Source organism: Mastigoproctus giganteus, chromosome 6 (genome assembly GCF_048544385.1).
Source record: "Mastigoproctus giganteus isolate SK-2022 chromosome 6, ASM4854438v1, whole genome shotgun sequence".
In the NCBI taxonomy this organism is placed as follows: Eukaryota; Metazoa; Arthropoda; class Arachnida; order Uropygi; family Thelyphonidae; genus Mastigoproctus; species Mastigoproctus giganteus.
This window is the reverse complement of record NC_143580.1, coordinates 209,994,954-210,017,936: the sequence shown is the minus strand read 5'-3', so window position 1 is coordinate 210,017,936 and position 22,983 is coordinate 209,994,954. Positions and strand designations below refer to the sequence as shown.

Below are 22,983 nucleotides of genomic sequence, written 5' to 3'. Positions count from 1 at the left end.
CAATATACAATGGTGCAAAAATTGCTGATGTCCCTAAAATCAAATAAGAAACAATCGTAAATGATGATGTATGATTGTTTCTTATTTGAAACAATCGTAAATGATAATGTAAAATTATACATAGAAATAAACAACAGAATAAGTAAAGCAGGACATGTAGAAAGCCAGTTAAACAAATTCATTTGTAGCAAAAGAGAAATTGGCCAAAAGAAAAAATTAGTTGTTTATAACTCGCACTGAAACAAATCTTGTCAATACCAACAAAACATTAAAGTATAAAATAAAACTTTATTAAAAATGCTGCAGGTAAAAATAAAATTTCAGTGTGTGGAAACTTATTAAGAGTAGTAATAAAATATATACAGATAAATGCTAAAGTGATAAAAGTACTAAAAGTGATAAGAACAAAAATAAAATATACATAGCTTTTGAAGCAACTTGTCCTTTTATTAATATAGAGGATAAATACTGTGATATAACATCATTATATTCTGCACAGGAGCAACGTATACACATGTGCTGCAAAAAACCAATGCAGATCTTGAACAGTGAAAAAAGAAAGAACAGGAGGGACAAAACATCAACTGCCAGACTTTGTGCAGAAGTAGGCCGATATACATTTGCTATGTTATATAAGCTTGCCATCTTTCATTGTGCTGTAAAATAACCACTTTCATAATAGGGTGTATGTGGGTTCCACAATTGCAATTAATGGAATCTGCTACAGCTATATGGAGTGCTTCCAACCAGTAGTGAGTGATGATGAGAATCATGTACACAGTTCAAAATTTAAACATTGGAACATGGGTTACAATTAACTTGCTGCTCACCAATAATGCTTAGCAAAGTTGACCCAACAAATGGCTCCCCCTCGTGTTCTGAGATGCGATCACAAAGCCTCCGATCTGACTTACCAATATAATTCGCCTCACAATATGGGAATGATCTGATAAACAGAATCTGCACATTGCAGCAAAGGAATGACTAACTCTGGGAACCATTGACTGCAACTGCCTGCCTGCCTGCCTGGATAGTGAAAAACATAAGCATTGGCAATAAACTCACTACTGAAATCCAAATGGGAAACAGAATTACAGCAGACTCTCGATTTACTGGGATTGGATTAACCGGGACACTTCAAGACTCCAAATTAAAAAACCAGAAATCATAAAATTCAAGTAATAACTAGAATAGGTATAAACATATTTTGCAAGTCATGAATAAGTGATGAGAGCAGCATTATAAAGTCGTCATTGGAAGATTATTATCTTGCAATTACTGCTGTCTTGACACCCCTGCAGTTTAAAAAAAAAAAAAAGAGAGAGCGAGCGAGCGAGCAAATGTTTGGTTTGTTTTAGTGTGTCACTTCAATTGTTGTGTTCCATTGCATGGCAAAAAGAAAAATTTTATTTTGTTATTTGTGTCAGGGATATCGAAAATTTCTTTTTGTTTAGAAATTGCAAAAATGATGGGTAAACACAAGAGAGTTGCACTTTCAATTAAACAAAAACTTGAAATCATTGAAAAAGTTCGAAAACGGTACATCCGTTAAATCTTTAATGAACCATTATAATGTTGATGACCAAATGATACACAACATCATAAAAAATAAAGGGAAGCATCGTATTGGACATGCGAGTAGTGAGCGGTAAGTTTTTTTATCTATCGCCATATTTTTTACATAGATTGCTGAACATTTTTGGATACAGAAGTCCCCGACTTATGTAACTTTGAACTTACGTTAATTTTTTTCACTCGATTTTTTTTTTTTTTTGTTTTGTTTTTTATGATTGTAAAATTTGAAACAGTAAAATAATAATAATCAATCAATAATGACAATCATGGCATGCACAAATTGCGCAAGCGAGATATGGAGTAACACGATAGGAATGAAGAGAAGATTCTTAAAATTTATTTAGGTTTTTTTTTTATATATGACTGAAGATTTCAGTGAAGGGAACACACATTTCACCAAGATACCGTAAAATCCCACACAATTCCAGCTATCGGTATTATCGCAAATGTAATATGATTGAGTTTACTACCCCTTTATAATGACTTGCACTAACAGAAAGCCCAATAACCCAAAAAAGTGCAAATTGTTTTTATTGTTTTATGGTCGTGATCTCCAGAAATGTGTTTTAGTAAAATGTGAGGTTGGGTGGGGTGATAATAGTGAGTTTTCAGTGAAGTGAATAGTGAAGTTCTTTACAGAAAATTTCATTTTGACTGTTATCATGGTGCTGACTTAGAGAATAAGTGACAGTGGTACTAGTAAATCTATCAAAAAAAGGAAAGCAATCGATTCGGATCAGAAAATTAAAATAAGGATGTTTGAAAATGGTCAAGCATTAACAAGTATCGCTCAGAATTCAGATTTGTCAGTGTCCACAGTGAACACAATAATAAACGAGAAAGCAGCAGCAGTGCGTAGCACATGCTTCTAGTAGTAGTAGTGGCACGTGATGCAAGAAAGCAAATGTATGAGCTTATGCAGCATCAGCCAAAAAAAAAAAAAAAAAAAAATCACACCATTCCCTCCAAATGCCTGTCCAGTTCCTCCTTAAATTTATTCAACCTATCAACTTCCACAACGACAGATGGAAGTTTGTTCCAGCAATTAACCACCCGCTGGCTAAAGGCAAATTTCCGCACATCTGTTCTACATGTCCTTTCTTAATTTTAATTTATGCCCTCTTAGGTTCGTAATCTGAACAAGTGGAAGGATCCCATCAGAATTCAGCGTGCTGAACCCATTCAAGGCCTTTTTGATTAGACCGGGGTTCGAGCCTGTCACCACCAAATACGGAGGATGCGGAAAGGTCAGCGAATGACCACCGCATATCCCGGAGCAATATGGCCTTAGTTGCTAATGCTCCTAAAAACCAAATAACAAACAATAAACGAGAAAGACAGAATACGAGAAGTGGTGAATGGTCAACTATAATAACCAAGGCTATGAAATACATATCAGTTTTTACTGTACAATAACATGCATTTTTCCTTCCTTTTATGTTTTCCTATGTGCCACTCTGGCTCCTTCACCACTGTCCTCGGATTAAGTTTTTAATTGAACTAATTAAAAATATATAACTTTTTCTATATATATAACTAATATATATAAAAAATATATAACTTTACTTTTTCTTCATTCTTCTGAGGATATTGTCCTGTTTTTTGTAATTTTGGCATATCACGGATATAGTAGCAGTATTTTATTAGTCATTCACGAGTTATGTAAAAATGTACTTACGTATTGAATGTATGTCGAGGACTTACTCAATTTTTGGATTAACCGGGAAATCAGAGTCAACTGTATTTTGTAAACCAAAGGCTTACTATATAAAAAAATAAAAATAAAAAAAAAACCACTAGGGGACAAACGCTACTACATCATGCAAATTTCAGTGGACGTTTCTATTAAAAGGGGGGAGGTCGGTTAAGGGCTCTAGGTATGCCGGGAAATCTACGGCATATATAAGGATAGATTTCAGAAGGAATAGTGTGTAAAAAGAGCGTTGGAATGGAGAGGTGAGGAGAGTAGGATTAGTGTGTTGTGTTGGAGTTAAGAGTGTTGTTGGCGGAGTAGTGGTGAGGTAACAGATAAAAAGACTTGAGGGTTAGTGAAAGGTAGTAACAGAGTTAATGCGGTTACTTACTTCAACCCTGCCATTCCTTTTATCGTTGATGATAGCAGCGATAATTAGTGAGGAAGGGTTCTTAAGAAGTAGTCAGGTCTTACAAAGAGTGTCCGTGAAGTTATTGGAGTTAGTTAGTCAGAAAGCGGCAAACTGTTTGCTGAATTTCTACAAAGGAGAAATTCCCAGCCAAGGAGAAGGGTTATTGAGATACTGGGGTTCGGGACAGTCAAGAGGTCTCGTGTTAGAAGCTAGAGGAGGAACGGAATTTAGAAGCCGGATAGTAGATGAAAAAGTCATCACAGAAGGTGTGGGAAGGTCAAACCGCTGATCCTAAAACTTTGAATAATATAGCTCACTGTAAGTACTGTTTGATATTATTTCTTATCCTACTATTTGAACAGGAAGGGCATTCTGGAGTCCTAAATTACTACTGGTTTATTAGCGTAAGGAATTGTTGGACTAATAAGTTTGAGATAGCAAGAAACCATTAGTGAGATTGTAAATTGAATTAGTAAAGTGAATATTCTAAATTGTTGTAATCACTTTAGAGAAACTTCCGAAATAGGAAGAGTTGTAGATGTATACTTGTGTAAATCTGTTTGTCATTTAATTAAACTTATTAAGTTTATCACAAGTTTTGTTCATTGTCTCATTCTTTCTCTAGCAAAAGATTATAGATGATCCTGAACTTTCTGGTGCAGTCAGCGGCCCAAAAGATAACTTGTGTTATCTTATTAAAAATTAAAGTAAGAATTCTCACTATAGATAAATTTACAAAAGCCGGCCCTTACAAATTTGGCGCCCCAGTCAGCGCATTGTAAATAATAGTGGAGCTTACAATTTCCAAATAATTGAAATCTTTCCAAACATTAAGGGGGGGGGGGACATCTGCACTTAGAACAATCTGCCCTGATCTTAGAGATCTTGGCATAATCACAGTGGGACAATGCTCAACTAAATACAGTGCTCATGCTGTGCTATGCAGATGTCCCGAGGCTTTGCCAACTTATAATTTGTGACGTGTCCTTGACACAGTTTTCTAAACCAAACATTAGAAACCAATACTAAATTTTCAGTACGTGTTTTGTTCGTCTCTGGGGAGGTTTTTCACTCTAGCTTGATTTCACTGGCCTGTCCATATCCACCCTACAGAAACATTGCTGTACTGTAGCTTATCTTAGCTACCCAACCTATGTGTTTGATAGCTAAGAATTGAATAACACTTCTTGAGTACATTATAAAAGTTTTAACTCTGTGACAAAATCAAATGCACTTGAATAATAACACAGTGCATACATTACATTACGTTTTATTTATTATCACTTAATTAATAATGATTATAATGGTAATTTTAACTGACATACAGTTTCTTTCAGAATAAACTGACTCCTCTGAAAACCTGTATTATATCTACATCATTTTAAATGTTTCTAATGTGTCACTAAGGTAATTTTGATATGATAATGATGCTGGATATTTTTAATATCCAGCATTATCATCATATCAAGGAAGGGGATTAGTGATGATGATGCAATAATCATCTTCCCAGAACTAAATATGTACGTGGGCATGCGATGAAATAGCCCTCTCCCCTATCCTGGATAGTTCCATTCCATGTTAAGTACAAGCAGAGCATTGCTGGTGTTTTCCGCTTTCTTTCATAGATGTCTGTTAATTAAATTTCTTTATTATCATGAGACAGCCAGTACTCAACGATCCTAATAGATTATCATAGTTATATTATGGGTTATAAACTTCAGGCTGTTTAACATCTTGTGCAGAATGATTCAGCCTCCCATTCCTGTAATTTGCAACTTTCATATCTTTGAACATTAATATTTAAGAAAACAGCAAAAAAGGACAATGATGCTTAATATTTAAGAAAACACCAAAAAGGACAATGATGCAAAGATCAGTGGATTCCTTCAACAGCAGTCATTTTGACAATGCGATGGGTATCAACTTCTATTAAAACATTGAGGCATATGCCTTAGGAACTATTGAGGTTTCGTGTGTGTTTTAGTCTCTGTCCATTTTCATTTGATCAGCCCTTTATATATTTTATGTAATATGTTCAAGATGTGCTTGAAGTTGATGATGAAAAATAATTAAATTTCACAATATTATTTTATGAATGCTAGAAGAGATATATAAATTGTGTTACAGAAATATATATATATATTTTTTATTATTTAGTTATATTACAAATATATATAATGTAATAACAGTAAAATCATTTTTATTAGGCAGCAGAATACTGTCCACAACAGTGCCTAGAATGGCTCACCCTTCAAGTTCCTAGAAATAAAGTAGCTCATTCTTGGGTGTTACAGAGTATGGAGAGTTGGGTTGAAAGGTTCCTTATTGCTCATAATATGCAAAGGGTTCGCAATGGTATTTGATCTTTTTTGTAATTGTGATTGTTTTTATCTTATTTGTTTATTGGAAAAAAAAAAAAAGTAGATATCATTTATATGACACTTGCTGTTATGAATCTAGTACCCACCACATAAAATAAAGATGTTACTTTAATATTACAAGACTATATTATTTCATGTTGTATGGGATAGAAGGCATATATTGAAGAGTGAGAAGTATGAAAATATAGCAAAAAAGAAAGAAATATGACGATGAGGCATTAGAATAAGTACTGGCATATGATGCAAGAAAGCAAGCTTATATAGTATCAGCCAAAAAAATGCACTTCACATTCACCACTCCATCCACTCCAAAGGTTTCCCAGTTCTTCCTTGAATTTATTTAAGTTATCAAACTTAAACCAACAACAGATGAAAGTTTGTTTCAGCAACCAACCACTCGCTGGCTAAGGGAAAATTTCTGCACATCTGTTCTCCAACAGTTTTTCCTAAATTTGAATTTATGCCCCCTATAAGTACGTAATCCGAGCAAGAAGAAGAATCCCATCAGCATTGAGCTTGCTCTAACCATTTAAAATCTTAAACACCTCAATCAGATTACCTTACAGGTGCCTAGTCTCCATATGCTAAATTTTCAAAATTTAACCCTTTCTTGCTAAGAGCACCCCTTCATTCCCCTCACCAATCTCATTGCCCTTCTCTGTACCCATTCCAGCAGCTCTATATCCTTCTTAAAATAATGCCTCCAGACCTGTATGCAGTACTCAAGGTGTGGCCTAACCATTGTCTTATACAAAGGAATAATCAGCTCCTTATCCCTACTAGCAAATTGCTGTATATCATTTAAAACTCCCCCATGAGCTGCTCTTGCAGTGTGTCTGTACTACTCTAAAATCTTTATGTCTAATGACAAATATCTGATACCCCCAAATCTTTTTCATTCTCAAACTGCCCTTAGTGTAATACCTCACAGTTGGTATGTTATTCTGGGATTACCGCTGCCCATATACAAACCTGCCCTTAATACCACACTGCTCCAATTTGTTCAGCAGTCTTTAATGTCAACAGAATCAAAAGCTTTCTTTAAATCCAAATACATGATATCAGAATTATTTTTTTGCATCCAGTTCCTAAGTGACCACATCATAGTATCCAATCAGATTAGTCAGCCAAGACTTCCCCTTTACAAACCCATGCTGAGTCTGAACTATTACTGCTGTCTTATCTAGGTGATCCTGTATCACCTCCTTAACCAGTGACTCCATTATTTTACCCAGAACAGAAGTTAAACTAACAGGTCTATTATTATTTATGTCACCCTTTGAACCCCATTTCTGAATTGGGGATACATTTGCAGATCTCCAGTCCATGGGGACCTCTCCTGACTGTAAGGATGCTCTCATAATTATGGCCAGGGGTTTGCTTACTTCCCTTGCTGCCTTCTTCATTATAACTGGATAGATTCCATCTGCCACAGGTGCCGTTTTTACGTTTAACTTCAACAATTTCTCATCCACTTTGCTCTCAGTTATTACAAAATCACTTATCTCCCTGTTAGAGTTTGATAAACTTCTGGCATTCCCCTCCTTGAATAACTCCTCATGTGTGGATGTAGATGCAGAATGCTCATTCAGTTTATCAGCTACATAAGCAGAATCATGAACAGTCGCACCATCAATATCAGTGGACCAATCTGATTCACCCCTTCCTTCTATAGTTTACTTAAGTAAATAAGGCTTTGCTGTTTTTCTTTGCATCCTTTGCCAAAGATTTCTCATAATCTGTCTTCACCTGCCTAACCTCCTTTGTGACTTGATTACAGACTAGTTTATATCTACCATAGTCTTCTGTGTAGCCTGATAATTTTTATGTATCCCATCCATTTTTCTTCTCTACCACGAGTCTCATTAGTTCATCTGATATCCATTTAGGCCTGAATCTTGAACAGTATTTCTTAGTATGACAAGCCTAGTGGCTTCCAAGATTACTTCCTTGAATTTTTTTCCATTTTGAATTTGTTGTTGGTAACATCAACAGCAAATTCAAAATGGAAAAAATTGCTGTTGGTAACATCATCAGTTGGTCCCATGATACAGAATTTAAACTGTCTGAGACCACTTTACGAAACAAAAACCCTTCCCTTATCCCTGATGGTATTTACATCTTTAAGTAAATCCCACAATAGTACAACGTGATCACTGCCACCTAGCAGTTTTACTCTGCAGATTCTTAATGCACAAATAATCACTGCTGATTCCCTCTTGTTGCCTCTCGCACATGCTGTTGTGGAAAATAGCCATCCAGTAAATCCATAAATGTCTTGCTAGTATGCAAGCAATCAACCCACAAGTTCCTTTATCAATATGTGGAAAGTTAAAATCCCCCGTTATAAGACATTCTGATTTACTGGCCCACTCTATTTCTCTGTACAGTTGTTCATTGTACTCATCAGAGTCATTAGGCCTGTAACACATTCCTACTCTCATATTTGCTTTCCCAGTGCTTATGTCACCTCCATGCACAAGCACTCTGTGGGTGACCATCCAGGAATGAACCAACTTAAGCCAGGGGGTCAGGTGTGGCGCCCACACCACATGGACGAATGGCACCCCCTCTGTGTTACCAGGCAATACTAGGTGGTAGATGACTCTCATCAACCGGTGCAATACCACCACTTTGCTTATTGGAGGCTTGAAGTGGTGGGGCCCATGTTTTGTCTCCAGAGCTAAGTTCCGGTCAACCCTTCACCATCTCTTCCATGCAGTATGATTGATGACTTTTGAGGTTACGATGAACATCGTGGTGAGATCCAGTCTTCCTTACATTTCGAGGGTACAGCTCTAAAATGGTGTTCGCAGGCCGGCCGCTAGTTAGTACACCCGACCGACCCTATTGGTAACACTCAGGGAGGCTTCCAGATCAGCTAGTGTATAATCTTGCTACCTCAACTCTGCCACACAGTGACTGGAGGGAGTCTGAGTAGTGTGTATGCAGGGATCATTGTCGAGGCCACGTTATGTCAAGGATCTGGGTATATTCTTACCACATGTACACCATATCCAAAAATTTCATTACTGCATACAGCATGTCCCTCCCACTTTTTCTTACTATTGAATACACCACGAATTGTCAAACTAATAGAATAAGCTTATCTGCGAAAAGATCTAAACCACCCAAACACTTGCTAGTTCATTTCACAAATATACGTGGTCTCAATTCTAATCTCAACAATGTCCATTTCCACTTGCAGTCTGCCAAACCCCATGTACTTTTTCTGAGAGAATCTCAGTTATTGGTTAATTCAACTACAGCTCATCCCAATTTCCCAAGTTATTCGATGTATGATTCCTTTCGCCTCAAAGGTTGTACTTGTGCATATGTCCATTCCAATATTCCCTGTCAGATAATTGATAATTTGAAATCTCCTCTCTTTGATCTTCTCTGGCTTAAAATCTCTCTACCTCACTGTGTCAAATTCATTTGTTGTCTCTACCATTCTCCCAAATCCACTAATCACTTGGAGCTCTTTGACTTCCTCCCTTTGCAACTTGACTTTCTCTAGTCCAACTTTCATAACAGTGAGGTGATTGTCCTTGGTGATTATAATGTTCACAACTCCAGCTGCTTACATTTTCTAGTCACACCGACCCAGCTGGTCGAGATGCTGAGGCTTTTGCAATTACTAATGACCTTGCACAGATTGTTCATTACCTACAAGAATACTAGACAATCCTAACCATACAGCCCAACACGCTTGATCTTTTTCTCACAAACTCGTAGCATTGGTGTACATGCAAATATACATGCCCCTGTTTTTACTCTTAGTTACCCGAACACAGCCCATGTATTTACTTGTTCCATGATGACTCCCAGCAGTTCTAGAAATCCCTAGCACCTTGCTTCCCAGATTGCTGCTCATTCTAATAGAAGCAGTGCAAGAATTATTTTTGGCTCTGCATGTGGCCATTGTTATTCTCTTAGTCTGTGCACCCCCTCAAGTAGGATGACTAGTCTAAAATTCAAATAGCAGAAATTAATACTTTAAAACACTTCTCAAATATTTTTTGTTCTATGTGCCCCCCCCCCCCCCCTCAATGCAAACCCTTTTTGCTTTTGTAACTGTTCGCTCCTACTTTGGAGAGAACAGTTACAAGAGCATGCTTTAATTTATAACATACTTCCATTATGCCTAATTGTTAATCTAGTTTTAAATTTTTTTTAAAATTGTTATACTAGTTTCACTTTAAAAAATGCTATCACATATGCTGTGCCATAAAAATCAGTAAAGATGTGGGATGAGATAAAATTATGCTACTTGTGATAAGACAATTTGGCTCGGTGGTAAGACAAAAAAGTTGAGGGATCATAGTTTGAGGAATAAACCCTGTCATGTCTTTTCCTCAATTTCTCAGAATATTTGTGGAAATCATATCAGAGAGGTAAATTATGATGAACACATTTTTAATATAGTAAGACCAATATTTAGTTTTAAGTTATTCCATTAAAAACATTTTCACTACGTTTGAAATGGTGCCCTCAGGTTACATAAAAAAAATTAATAATATATTACACTATAATTCTCAGTACAGTGTGATTTGTTATTGGTAGTTCAACCAACATATAAAAGCCAAGAAACAAATCAACAGCCCAGCTGTTTTATAAAGTAGTCCAAAAGTTTCTGGAATAGACTGAAATATGTTCTTAAAGATATTTCAAGAGGGCCATTTTTTAAAATAGAAAAACAAGTCCTGCTAAGTTTTTAATGTTACTCTCTCCCCAAATGGCAAAAGACCTGGGAGTAATTATGCAGTCAGATATGAAGTTTTCTGAACAATGTAGATAGGCTGCCAGGGCAGGTCACGGGGGTTTTGTCAATGATATACAGGAATTTTGCTAGCAGGGAAAAGGAGGTGATTGGCCCTCTGTATAAGGCAATGGTCAGGCCATGCCATGAGTACTGCGTACAGGTCTGGAGGCCTCATTTTAGGAATGATGTAGATTTGCTTGAGTGTGTACAGAGAAGGGCAACAAGATTGGTCAGGGGGAATGAAGGGATCCTCTTGCCAAGAGAGGCTTAAGGTCAGCAAATTGCAGCAGCTGGAGACTAGGCACCTGCGAGGTGATCTGATTGAGATGTATAAGGCCTTGAATGGGTTGAGCACACTGAATTCTGATGGGATATTCTTCCACTTGTTCAGATTACGAAGGGGGCATAATTGAAATTGAGGAAAGATAGATATAGAATAGATGTGCGGAAATTTGCTTTTAGCCAGTGGGTGGTTAATTACTGGAACAAACTTCTATCTGTCGTTGGGAAAGTTGATAGGTTAAATAAATTTAAGGAGGAACTGGACAAACATTTAGAGGGAATGGTTGTGTGAATTTTTTTTTTTTTTTTTTTTTTGGCTGATGCTGCATAAGCTCATACGCTTGCTTTCTTGCTTCACATGCCACTATTACTACTACTACTACTACTACTACTTGTTCCAGTTTACATAGTCCATTGGGCCTTCCCAGATAAAAAAGTGACTCAGATTGGTATATAAGGTAGGAAGATTTGCCGAACAAGTTAGTTGTTCTCATCGTGGCATTGAAAGCTGAGCTGGCTGATTTTGAGTAGGATGTTATTGGTAGTTATGTTATTATGAAATGGAAGCATGGCAATCACAGAAAGACCACATGACCAGCAGTTACTCGTCATATGAGAGCCATTGGTTGCTTTGAAGTGTAGTAATAACACAGTGGCAACTTTCTATCCATCCATGTAACTGTGGAGTCACATTGAGCAGTATTGTTGTTGTTATTTTGGATTTTAGAAGCATTAGCAACTAAGGCCATATTGCTCCGATAATCGGTGGTCATTCCCTGACCTTTCCGCATCCTCGATATTTGGTGGATCATGGGCTCAAACCCGGGTCTAATCAAGAAGTGTGTGCTATGCACTGCTGCTCCTACCCACCTGGCTATGGAGGCGCCCCATAGAGCAGTGAAAATAAGTTCTGTGGAGTGACAAAAAACTAACTACACCCTATACCACTTAGATGGGTAAATATGGAGGATCCTTGAGAACATCTGTTGTGAAGTGCATTATTCCAATGATGTTTGGAGGATGTGGGGGTTATAGTGTGTCATTGTTTCTTATATTACGGCCTTCAACCTTTTGTGAACCATCAATGCCTACCTTAACATTCTGGACAAATCCATGCTCCTTATAATGTGACATTTCTGCAATAGAACCATGATAATTTCCTTTATAAAGAGCACCATTTTCTGGAACCTGTATCGGTCTCTTGATCACATGTACATCTATCTGCAGTCAGGATGTTTGAGCAAGAGAAGGGAGATGATATCATGTTCCTTCTTTTGCCTGAACATCCTGTCCAATGAGTGACTTGTACAAATGATCAAGGGACTAATGTACATTACGGAATGTGATGTTCTCCGTAATGGCAACTATTGTGGAGTAACGGTAGTTTAAATTGTAGTTGTCACAAGAAATAAATGGTGAAATTACCTGCAAAGGTAACAACTCATTTAAATATATGATAATGGTTTGTGGATGTGATTCATGGTTTATGGGTATGCAAAAGGAAGAATGGCTGGTAGAACAGAATCTGATTTGAACCCTATGGAATCTCTTGTGAAAGCCAGACCAACATGTCCCACATTGATTGCTGAACTGGCCACAATTATGCAGCAGGAATAGAGGACTATATCTACAGTAGTCTTATCAGTAGTGTTGGTGTAAAAACTACCCAGGAAGGTGTAGTGTTTTAAGCAGTGGGGTGCCAGATAGTGGATGAACTGATAGTGTTTATCACTTCATGGCTAAAAAGATATCACAGAAAGAAATATAATAATAACTGTGCTTTCATATATAATAAGTTTGCTTATCTGTCCAGTAGATAAGAATATTAGCCATATGGTGAAATGAAGCCTAAAGCTTTTGCTACATCAGCCAAAATAATAAATAAATAAAATAAGAATAATAAGGGGGGAAAAAAAAAGAAGTAAGATAAACCACCTATTTGATACCCTCTGCACATTGGTACTTATTTAGTTGACCTTTGAATGTCCCCAAACTGTCAGCCTCAACAAACCATGGTGGCAGTCAGCGACTTGCAGGCTAAAAGAAGTCTTCCTACAATCCAGTCTGAACTTCCCACATAATTTGAATTTATGGCCCACCCTCATTCATTTACTTTCTTCCCTCAGAGCTTTTGTACACCTCAATTATGTCTCCTTAAGGTATCCAGTTACCAAAATCTGCAGTCCACATATTCAGTCTTTCCCCTTATGGATAGACTTTGCTGATCTTATCAGGTATAGCCTCCATATTTGACTACAGTAATTCAAGTGCAATCTTACAATTGCCTTATACGGCGGGATTATGACATCCCTGTCTCTGTAAGCAAATGTACAATTAATCGTTGATAGGGCACCATTGGCCGTCTTAGCCGCCTGCCTACACTGTTCAGAGAATTTTGTCTGGCCATATTGTAAATCTCAAATTGTTGTCTTCCTGTACTGTTTTTAATTCAACCCCGCCAAATGTATAAGTTATGCTGCCTTGTGATCCAGCCAAGGATTTTTCCTGTGATTCCAGCTTAGAGAGTAACCTCCCCTGCGGTTCTGAATCAAATGATTTGCTAAAATTCAAGTAACTAATGTTGAAATGGGCCTTCCTTGCTGCTTGTCTATGGTGCTCAGAGAACTTCATGTCTGACCATATCATAACTCCCAAATTCGTTTCATCCTCTACTGCTTTTAATTCAACCTCACCAAATGTATAAGTTAAGATACCCTGTGATCCCAATATATTCCAGCTTATAGAGTAACTTCTCTTGTGGTACTGAATCAAATATTTTTTTGCTGAAATCCAAATAACTAATGTTGAAATTATTTCTTCCATCTAGCTGATGAGCAGAATAGCTTACCAGGTTGATTAAATGTGATTTTACCGTTACAAAACGGTGCACAATAGCCTTAGATGCTGATGCGCCATAAAACTCCTAATAACCAACTAACAAACCCTTTACAAAACCATGCTATATTTCCTTCAGAATTTCATTTCTGTTAAAGTTGTTACACTGTACTGCACTCTTGATCATTGATTTCGTGATATTCCCTACCACCGAAGTCAATTGACCAGTCAGTAGTTACCCACTTCACTCTTAGAATGACCTTTTTTATATTGGTGATATGTTTGCACTACTCCAATCCAAAGTAATTTGTTTTGAATCCAGAGATGTCCTCATAATTAACCCTAATGATTCAGTGCACTCTCTTGCTGCCTCCCTAAAAAATAACTGGTATGTACCCTTAACCCCAGACCTTTGTTAAAAGTATTAATTTATATCACATTCTCTGAGGAAGCAAACACAAGCAACAATAATCCAACGAAGTATGAATCAGGTTAAAATTAACAGTTAAAATTCAGAGTGAGTCAAATCCAAAGTCAACACCTGAAACACAACATTCCTTATGAACTGGCTTATTATGGCCCACACAGTTATGTGCCAATAAATCCTAACACAACCAACCAACCAACCTCAACTCCAGGAGTCTTATTTGCCCTTTAGGCTTGAAAGCTTTTCTAATAAATAATTTGAAATTTCATAATTGTTAATTTCATACCTCACAGCTTCATTCACACAGCTGACCCTCACTACGAATGGCTTTTGTTCTGTAAATATAGATGCAGAGTAACTGGTCAATTCATCTGTAATATGAGCTGTGTTAGGTTTTTCCCATGTGATTTTCTCACACATATCACCAATGGTCTAAGGCAATTCATTCTTCTTTTTGTAGTATTTACATTTTGAAAAACTCCTGTCTGCACTCTTTGCTCTCTTAGCAAACAATTTCTCATAATCTGCTAACCTAACCCTTTCTGTGATATTATTACAAAAAAAAAAAAAAAAAAGTCATATTGTGACTACCTCAGAACAACCTCAGCCAACCATGTACACAAATTGCGCTTATTCTCTGGTTGGTGCCAGATGAAAAACCTGAGCTTTGGGGAAATCCCTATTACCTCCACACAAGACCAACCAATTTGCTGGGCATAATGGTCCCATGACAATGGTAGGATTAATGACAAATAATTAAGATGAAAAATGAAAAAATTTTAATTCTCTGAATTTATGAGAGAAAATCAATCTTTTTTTACTCAGTTTGATACTTTATCTCAAATTTTAAGTTAGTGTAAAACCATCTCTGTCTCTTTCTTTTCACAAAAAAATTAATAAAATCTCATTAAATTTGGATCTTTTTTAAAATTTTCAAATTTCTGCTATTTTCATTAACAAATTAACCATCAGGTATTCTGTGATAGTCTATGTTGCAATATAGAAACACAGGATAGTGTTTTTCTCTGTTATGTGAATTCATTTCATAGTGGTTGAAAACGTGATGTAATCAATTGCAAACAAATAAGCATCATTATCAACATTTTTAATCCACTGCAGGGTGAAGGCCTCTCCAGCAACTTTTGGTTCCTTCTGTTTTGACAAATAAGCATAACAGCATGCAATGCATAAAAAAAAATGCAAAAATACAAGAGGATATCAAAAAAGTTTGTATCCGTACCTAGAAATAATAGCCCTAGAAAGGTGAAACTTCACATTTCTTTACAACTTCATGTATAGTAACATATTTCTCCCATCTATGGATCAGTTGTTTAGTGCCTTGATCATACAAGTCTGCACTTTTTTGCCTGAAACCATGATTCCACTTCATTGGTGACTTCCTAAAATGAATCAGAGCAGCGTCCACGCAATAGTTTCTTCATTTCTTAAAGCAAGAAGTCTGACGGTACTGGATCAGGAGAATAGGGTGGGTGCTGCAGTAGTTCGAAGCCGCACTGAGCAACAAAGTTGGTGGTGGCAACAGCCGTGTGAGCCGGTGCATTGTCTGACAGAAGACGGGCACCTTTGGTTAACATTCCATGCCTTTTCACCTTCAAAGGATCATGTAACTTTTTCAAAAGATTTCTGTAGTATTGAACCACAAGGTAAGTAGTCTGTCATATAGCCCCTTTTCTGTGCCAAAACATGGACAGCATCACCTTCTTCACAGATGGAGTGGTCTTTGCCTTTTTGGGAGGTGTGCTTCCACTGCTTTGATGTGTCTTTAGTCTCCGGAACATACTAGCACACCCAGCATTCATCTTTTGTCACCAACCGATCAAAAAAGTTCTCAACGTCTGCATGCATTACACAAATCGAACAGTAGGCAAGAACATTGCTTCTGCAAAGGTGTCAGCAATCTTGGAACCCATCATGCGGATAGTCATGTAAAATGCTGTGGGCAGACTAATAACTTATTCCCACTGCATTTGTGATGAAATGAATAGTCACACATCTGTCCCTCAGCACCAACTGCTCAACCTTTGCAATCATCTCACTGTCTGTGGATGTTGATGGCCTTTCTTCCCTTGACTCGTCAAAGTCACTTTGACAAGCCAAGGAACTCCTGTTTCCCCTTTCTTACAGTGTCATAGGATAGACAATTCTGCCCATACACCGGTTCCATTTCTTCATAAATTTCCTGAGCTTTCTTGCCCTGCAAATACAGGAACTTGATCACTGCTCTATACTCCACTTTGTCAACCATAGCATCCTTCCTCAGATTTCGGGCTCCACCTCTGGTGTATGTTCACCTACGGGAATGAAATTTCACATTAGTTATTGATTATGTAGACAACTTATATTAAAAACGGCATCTTCCTACTGATGTTTTTATCTAGGTCAGGGTACAAACTTTTTGATACACCCCCCTCATAGATGTTGCATTTCATGGTGACAGTGACGTCACAAAACATGAGCTTCTTCTGTGTTGTTCAGAAACATGATACCTAGTAGCAAAATAACAAAAACAAACTTTTATGAAAGAACAAAAACAACAAGCATTGTTAGTGAAATTGTACAAATATGGAAAGAAGGGGGTAGTGGTGCTCTGAAAAATGGGCCATTTTGATTGCCACAGATGGCAGTAATCAAAGTTATTCCAATCTAAATTCCACTGTTCTGACCTTTTGTAATACAAAAAAAAAATCATCAAATTGATAGCAACCTGCTCACAGTGCTAGCACTTGAAGTTGACTCTACAGTGTACAACATTGGTCATGTGGGATTCCTCCAAAAACAACTGTCTAGCACTTGTTGATAAGATACCTGTTTTGATAGGCCTAATAACTGAGGTAGCAATGTATTAAAAGAGGATATTGAGCTCTTGGAGTTAATAGGCCATTTTTGTCATCTTATTCATTTGTGTGCTGAAATGGATCTGAATACCTTCCTGCAAAAGTGAATGAATACTTGGTGGAAATTTACTGCTACTAGAAAAAGAAGTGTTGCAAAGAAAAGATAGATTTAAACAATTTCAACTGATACATATCAGTGAAGTAAAAAAAAAAAAAAAATGTTTTGAAGATTGTATACATTGATCATATGTGAATAAATGTGTAACTAGACTGGTAAAACAGTGGAAAATGACAAGTCTGTTTAAAGAATAGGTTAGAAATAGTGATAAAAGGAATATGGGCACTTTTCAGAGTTCCCAAAGTGAAAATTACAATAAAAAATCATTAGTGAGTGGCACTTTACTCATGCTCAAATCTAATTCATGATCCAAGATTTCAAAAGAAGGCAAATTGATTAACTCATGAAAAAGAACTTTTGAATTGCAAGCTTCTGCTTAAAAGCAATCCTGAATCAAGTTGATAATTCTAGGTATGTTATCTTCATTCATGCAGTAATTCTGTTCATGTTTCTCTCTTCTGGCTTGAGTACAAGGAGCATTTGAAAAGTTTATGGCCTGACTATGAAAGGTATATTTGAGGAGCCTGGTAACATGTTTACTTTTCAATATAGTCCCCTTTTGAGATAACACACATTTGCCATCAATGCTGCAATGTATTGATTCCAGCTGTGAAGAATGTTTCTCTAGGGCCTCCAAGCATTCATCCATTGCAGCAGCAACATCAGTATTTTTTTAGCCAGGTATTTTTTAAAATTAGGAAATAGGTGATAGTCCAATGGTGCTAGATGTGGTGAATATGTGGGATGATCCACAATTTCAAATCCTCAATCATGCAGTGCAGTGCAGCCATGGCAATGACAGACTTGTGAGCAGGTGCATTGTCCTGGTGGAAAAAGACTCCTTTGCTGAGTTTTCGTTGGCATTTGTCTTTGATGTTTTCACACAGGTTCCTCATACGGTCAGTTCATGTATGTGATGTGCCTCTTTGACTGTCTGGCTTTTCTGAAAGTAATTTCCTAAACACTAGCAATACACCATCAGCATCCCGAAAAATTGAAGCCATCACCTTGCCAGCAGAAAAAATTGATTTGGCTTTCTCTGGAGGGGTTCAGAAGAGTTTTGTTTCCACTGTTTGGACCACTCCTTTTTCTCTGGCTGAAAGTGATGACCCACATCTGATCCATGGTCACAAACCTTGCAGAGAAATTGCTGGATCTGCTAAATAGTGAAAAACAATACAAATGTTCACTTGTCCCAGGTTATGTTTCTGATCTTCTGTCAATGATTTTGGGACCCATCATGCTAACACCTTTTTTCATAGCAAGAATCTGTGTTATTATGTTATTATCTCATCTGAACATAATAACATATTATGTTATTATGTTCAGATGAGATGCCCAAGATGCTGGCAAGGTATCGTGCACTGTCAACAATTTCTAGGGCGATGGACGTTGCAGGTCTTCTACAGTGTTGGTCATCTTCCAGGCTTTCCCTCCCTTGTTTAAATTCTGCTGCCCACTTTTTAACTGTGGAATGGGAAGGGATGTCCTCCCTTAATGTTGTAACCATAAATTGCCTTTAGTGTTAGACTCTTTTTTTTACACAAATATTGGATGGACTGCATGGTGACTCATTTTGTCCATCTTTCCTCATTCACATAACTTTTTTGGCTTCAGGACCTGTAATTAATAAAAGAAGTTATTTAAAATTAAAATTTCTATACTCGGTGTACTTAAAGTATACCCTTTCATACTCAGGTCAAAAAATTTTTTTTCAAACACCCCTTATTTCTCTTAATTGTTATGACATTGTTCGAAAATCTGAACTTTACTGTTCAATCCAGTATACCTCACATCCATGTATTGAGGTCATTACTCCTAGATGTGTTGAAGAATATTATGTGCAAAGTTATTTTGCCAACAGTTTTCTTATCTTCCATTTGGAAACCGATTACAATATCAGACTAACGAGAAGGATGATTCTGGATTAACTTGAAGCATTTCCATTCTCAAGGTGGTAGGGAGAGTCTAAAACAAGAAGAGAAGATTCTGTTCTTTTGCTCATTGAGGAAGTACATTATGGCCTTGTGTGACTACATGATGCACAAGTTCCTAACGAAAACTTAAATGATGTTCTTATAAATACTGCAGATGCAAAAGTTTCATCGGTTGGCAGCACATCATTTTCAAATTTGAATATTTTTGTGAACAATTTTCCAGTACTTCTTGATCTTGTTAAAGATAAAGAAATAGAGGAGTCAACAGATGTTTTGCAGCATGTATTAGTTTCAGTGTGAAAACTTACAAGATGATACCAGAAAGAAAAGAGTTGTGCAGTACTCCTTTGTTGGAGAACTAACAAGTGCCCAAGAAAGTAATAGTAATGGAAGCATGTGATGCAAGAAAGCAAGCATATGAGCTTATGTTGTATCAGACAAAAAAAAACAAAACAATTTTACACATCCATTCCCTCTGAAAGTTTGTCCAGTTCCTCCTTGAATTTATTTAAGCTATCAACTTCCTGAATGACAGATGGAAGTGTGCTCAACCCATTCAAGGCCTTATACACCTCAATCAGATCACCTTTCAGGTGCCTAGTCTCTTGCCGCTGCAATTTTCAGAACTTAATTTTTCCTTTATCCTGGAAATTCATCTGTTGTTTCGAAGAAATGGGTTATCCACACTTTCACAAAATTTCACCTGTCTTCTCTCTTTACGTGGTAACTACAAGTGGTCCCTAATTTCAGCTTTGTTTTAACTGCTGTGCAAATAACCTTACAGTGTCTAAGAGGAAATATTTGAGTGTAGTGCGAAAAAGTGGAAGTGCTTAATTGTGTAGATTAAGCACTTCCGTGGCATTAAAAAAAAAAAAAAAAAAAAAATCTCTTTAAAATTTTATGCCCATGCCAGTAGTGTGTCAACCATTCTGAAAAACCCTGTTTCAATTCTCAAACTGTTTGAGGAAACGTGACCCAGTCGGAAGTGTGGGAAATTATGCCTTTGGGAAGATGTAGATGAAGCAGTTTTTAATTGGATGAAGTTGATTTGAGACCAAAACATGCTGATATCAGGGCTATTAATAAAATAAAAGGCTATGGAGTATGCATCTTTTCTGGGACACAAAACATTCCAAACCAGTTCTGGTTGGCTGGACAAATTTAAAGAGCATCATGGCTTGCTCGAAAAAGTTATTTCTAATGAAAGCGGAGTTGCAATTGAAGAAGACTATACCATTGAAAAGAAACAGTTTTTAAAAAATTAAGCATACTATGAGTCCAAAGACATATTCAACATTGATGAAACATGTCTATTTTTTAAATGTTTGCCAAATAAAACACTGACTTTTAAAGGTGATAAATGTTTGGGGATAAAAATAGTAAGGAGAAAATTACACTCTTGGTTGCAAATATGGCTGGTAATAAAAAACTGAAGCTTTTTGTAATAGGCAAAAGTAAATAACCCTGATGCTTCAAAGGAATAAAATTGTTAGAGTTGAACTATAACTACAACAAAAAACCTTGAATGACAAGCGAAATTTTTGAGCAGTGGATTTTAAGTTTCAATAGAAAGATGACAAAAGAAAACAGAAAAATCGTGTGATTGTCGACAGTGGCCCTGTCCACCTTCACTTGGTAATTTCGAAAGTTACAAGTGTGAAGCTTGTTTTCTTCCTTCTGAATAATTTGTCTTAACTGCAGCCAATGGACCAAGGCATTATCAAGAATTTGAAAATTCACTACCGAAGGCACATACTCAAAAAATTATACTTAGAATAGAATCCAACCAACCTATAGATTGTGTTATAGATTTGCGGATACACGTGCATATTAGAGTTGGCAAAAGTGTGACGAAAACAACGATTAGGAATTGTTTTGCAAAAGCAGGTTTTGCTAAAATTCTAATTAACAGAGATGAGAAGGATGACCTACTAGAAGACATTGAGCAATCTTGGGAAGAGTTCCAAGCGAGTGGAGAAATTGTTCTTGATGAATTTTTAGAAGTTGATAATGATGTCATAGCAGCTGAATATCCAAGTGACTCCAACATTTTGGAGCGTAGTTAAACAATATTGACGATGAGTTGGATGAAAATGAGGGCAATATTTATTAAACCTTCCAAACAAACTTTGGCGGCATTTAAAAATTTTCATCTAGGCCTTTAGTGGGAATAAAATGTAACAGAAAATATATGTGAGTGTTTAAAGTTTAAACAAATGGGAACATTTTTATGAATGGTGTACAGTAGAATCCAGTGTACAACAAAAAATAACCAAATATTTTACGTCATAATTCTTAAAAGTGTACTAATAAATTGTGGGCATCATGTAAATAGTCATTTCTTAATATTCATGGAATGCATTAATAAATTCTCTTTTAAAATGTTAGAAAATTTATTCATTCCCTCTTCTTTCCATCTTTTACTATATTTCTGATTTTACAGTATTGTACATTGTTGAAAAGGTCATACTTCTTTATAACAAAATTTCTGTATAACAAATTTTTTCAGACGAACGATCGATTTCATTATATAGCGGTCCGACTGTAGTTTAAAAATACAGTACAGACAGTTCCCACTTTATGAATTCCTGTGTTGACGAGTTTTTTTTTTTTTTTTTAAGTATCAACAAAATCAAAAATATGAACATTAATTGAATACATAAATACTAAACATTCATAAATATGGGATTTCAAACCATGCAAGTTGTTGTACAATACAGTACTACTATGTGCATTTGTTTATTCAGGCAGATGAGAGCGGTTGTTTTTTTTCCTTCATTTTTGCTCTCTTGTCTTATTTCAAATTTATCCCCTTTATTAAGGGGGATAAATTTGAAGGGTGTTTGGAATGAGTTCAGTTTATTGATAATTGAAGGATTTTAAGGACCAGCAGAGATCGTACAAAATGAAACAGAAGCAGTAATTAATAATATTAAAAATTGTTGTTTTAACCAATTGTAGCTTGAGGTTTCTACAGCTGACATCACTGATCTGCCTCAAACACACAGTGGAGAGCTCACAAAAATCTGAAGCTGAGAAAGAAGATTTAACAGCTGCAACTACTGTTCATTCCTTCACTCTCAAGGGGCTTGATGAAGCTTTTCAACACAGAAAAAGCAATTGCGATTTTTGAGTCACAAAATTGAAATATCAAGTGCACTGGAAAAGTTGCTACATATTTAAAAAATGCTTATGCATGCTATCATGAAATTGATAAAGAAAAGAGAAGACTCTCTTGGTAACAAACAAATCTTGAAGCATTTCTGAAGAAGATGGTGACTTTGTACTTCCAACAACGAGTACCAAACCATTTGTATGACATAAATAATTTCTTTATTATTATAGTTTGCTTAATTTTAAAGGCTGTTTTCATTTCTTTGGATAAGTAAATCATTGTTGAAAAAATAACCCCTGTTTTGAACATTATGTCTATGGGAAATATATTCCCTCTTTACGAGCACACACTAGGAATGAATTAAGTCGGGAACTACCTGTATATGAATTTTGACACTCAGTTAACGATGATTGACCATCATTAGAAAGTGCACCACTTGTTAATTTAACCCCACTATCATTCTATTGCCATTTAAAACATAACTGACAGGATGTACTTAAAATCACATAAAAGTTTTTGCATCATGAACGTACCATTTTAAGTGGCTTACTTACTACTTGTATTTCATTAGATTAATTTTTTTTTGTT

The 22,983-nt window shown here is 36.3% G+C and overlaps 1 protein-coding gene across 1 annotated transcript in view; it reads left to right on the top strand.

The window, feature by feature from the left end:
- Positions 1–22,983, top strand: part of puf (ubiquitinyl hydrolase 1 puf) — a 1,022,896-nt gene that overhangs the window by 709,903 nt on the left and 290,010 nt on the right. Inside the window, exon 61 of the mRNA XM_090376705.1 lies at positions 5,888–6,035. Within this exon, the coding sequence (XP_090232831.1) occupies positions 5,888–6,035 (148 nt within the window). The remainder of the gene's footprint in view (positions 1–5,887; positions 6,036–22,983) is intronic.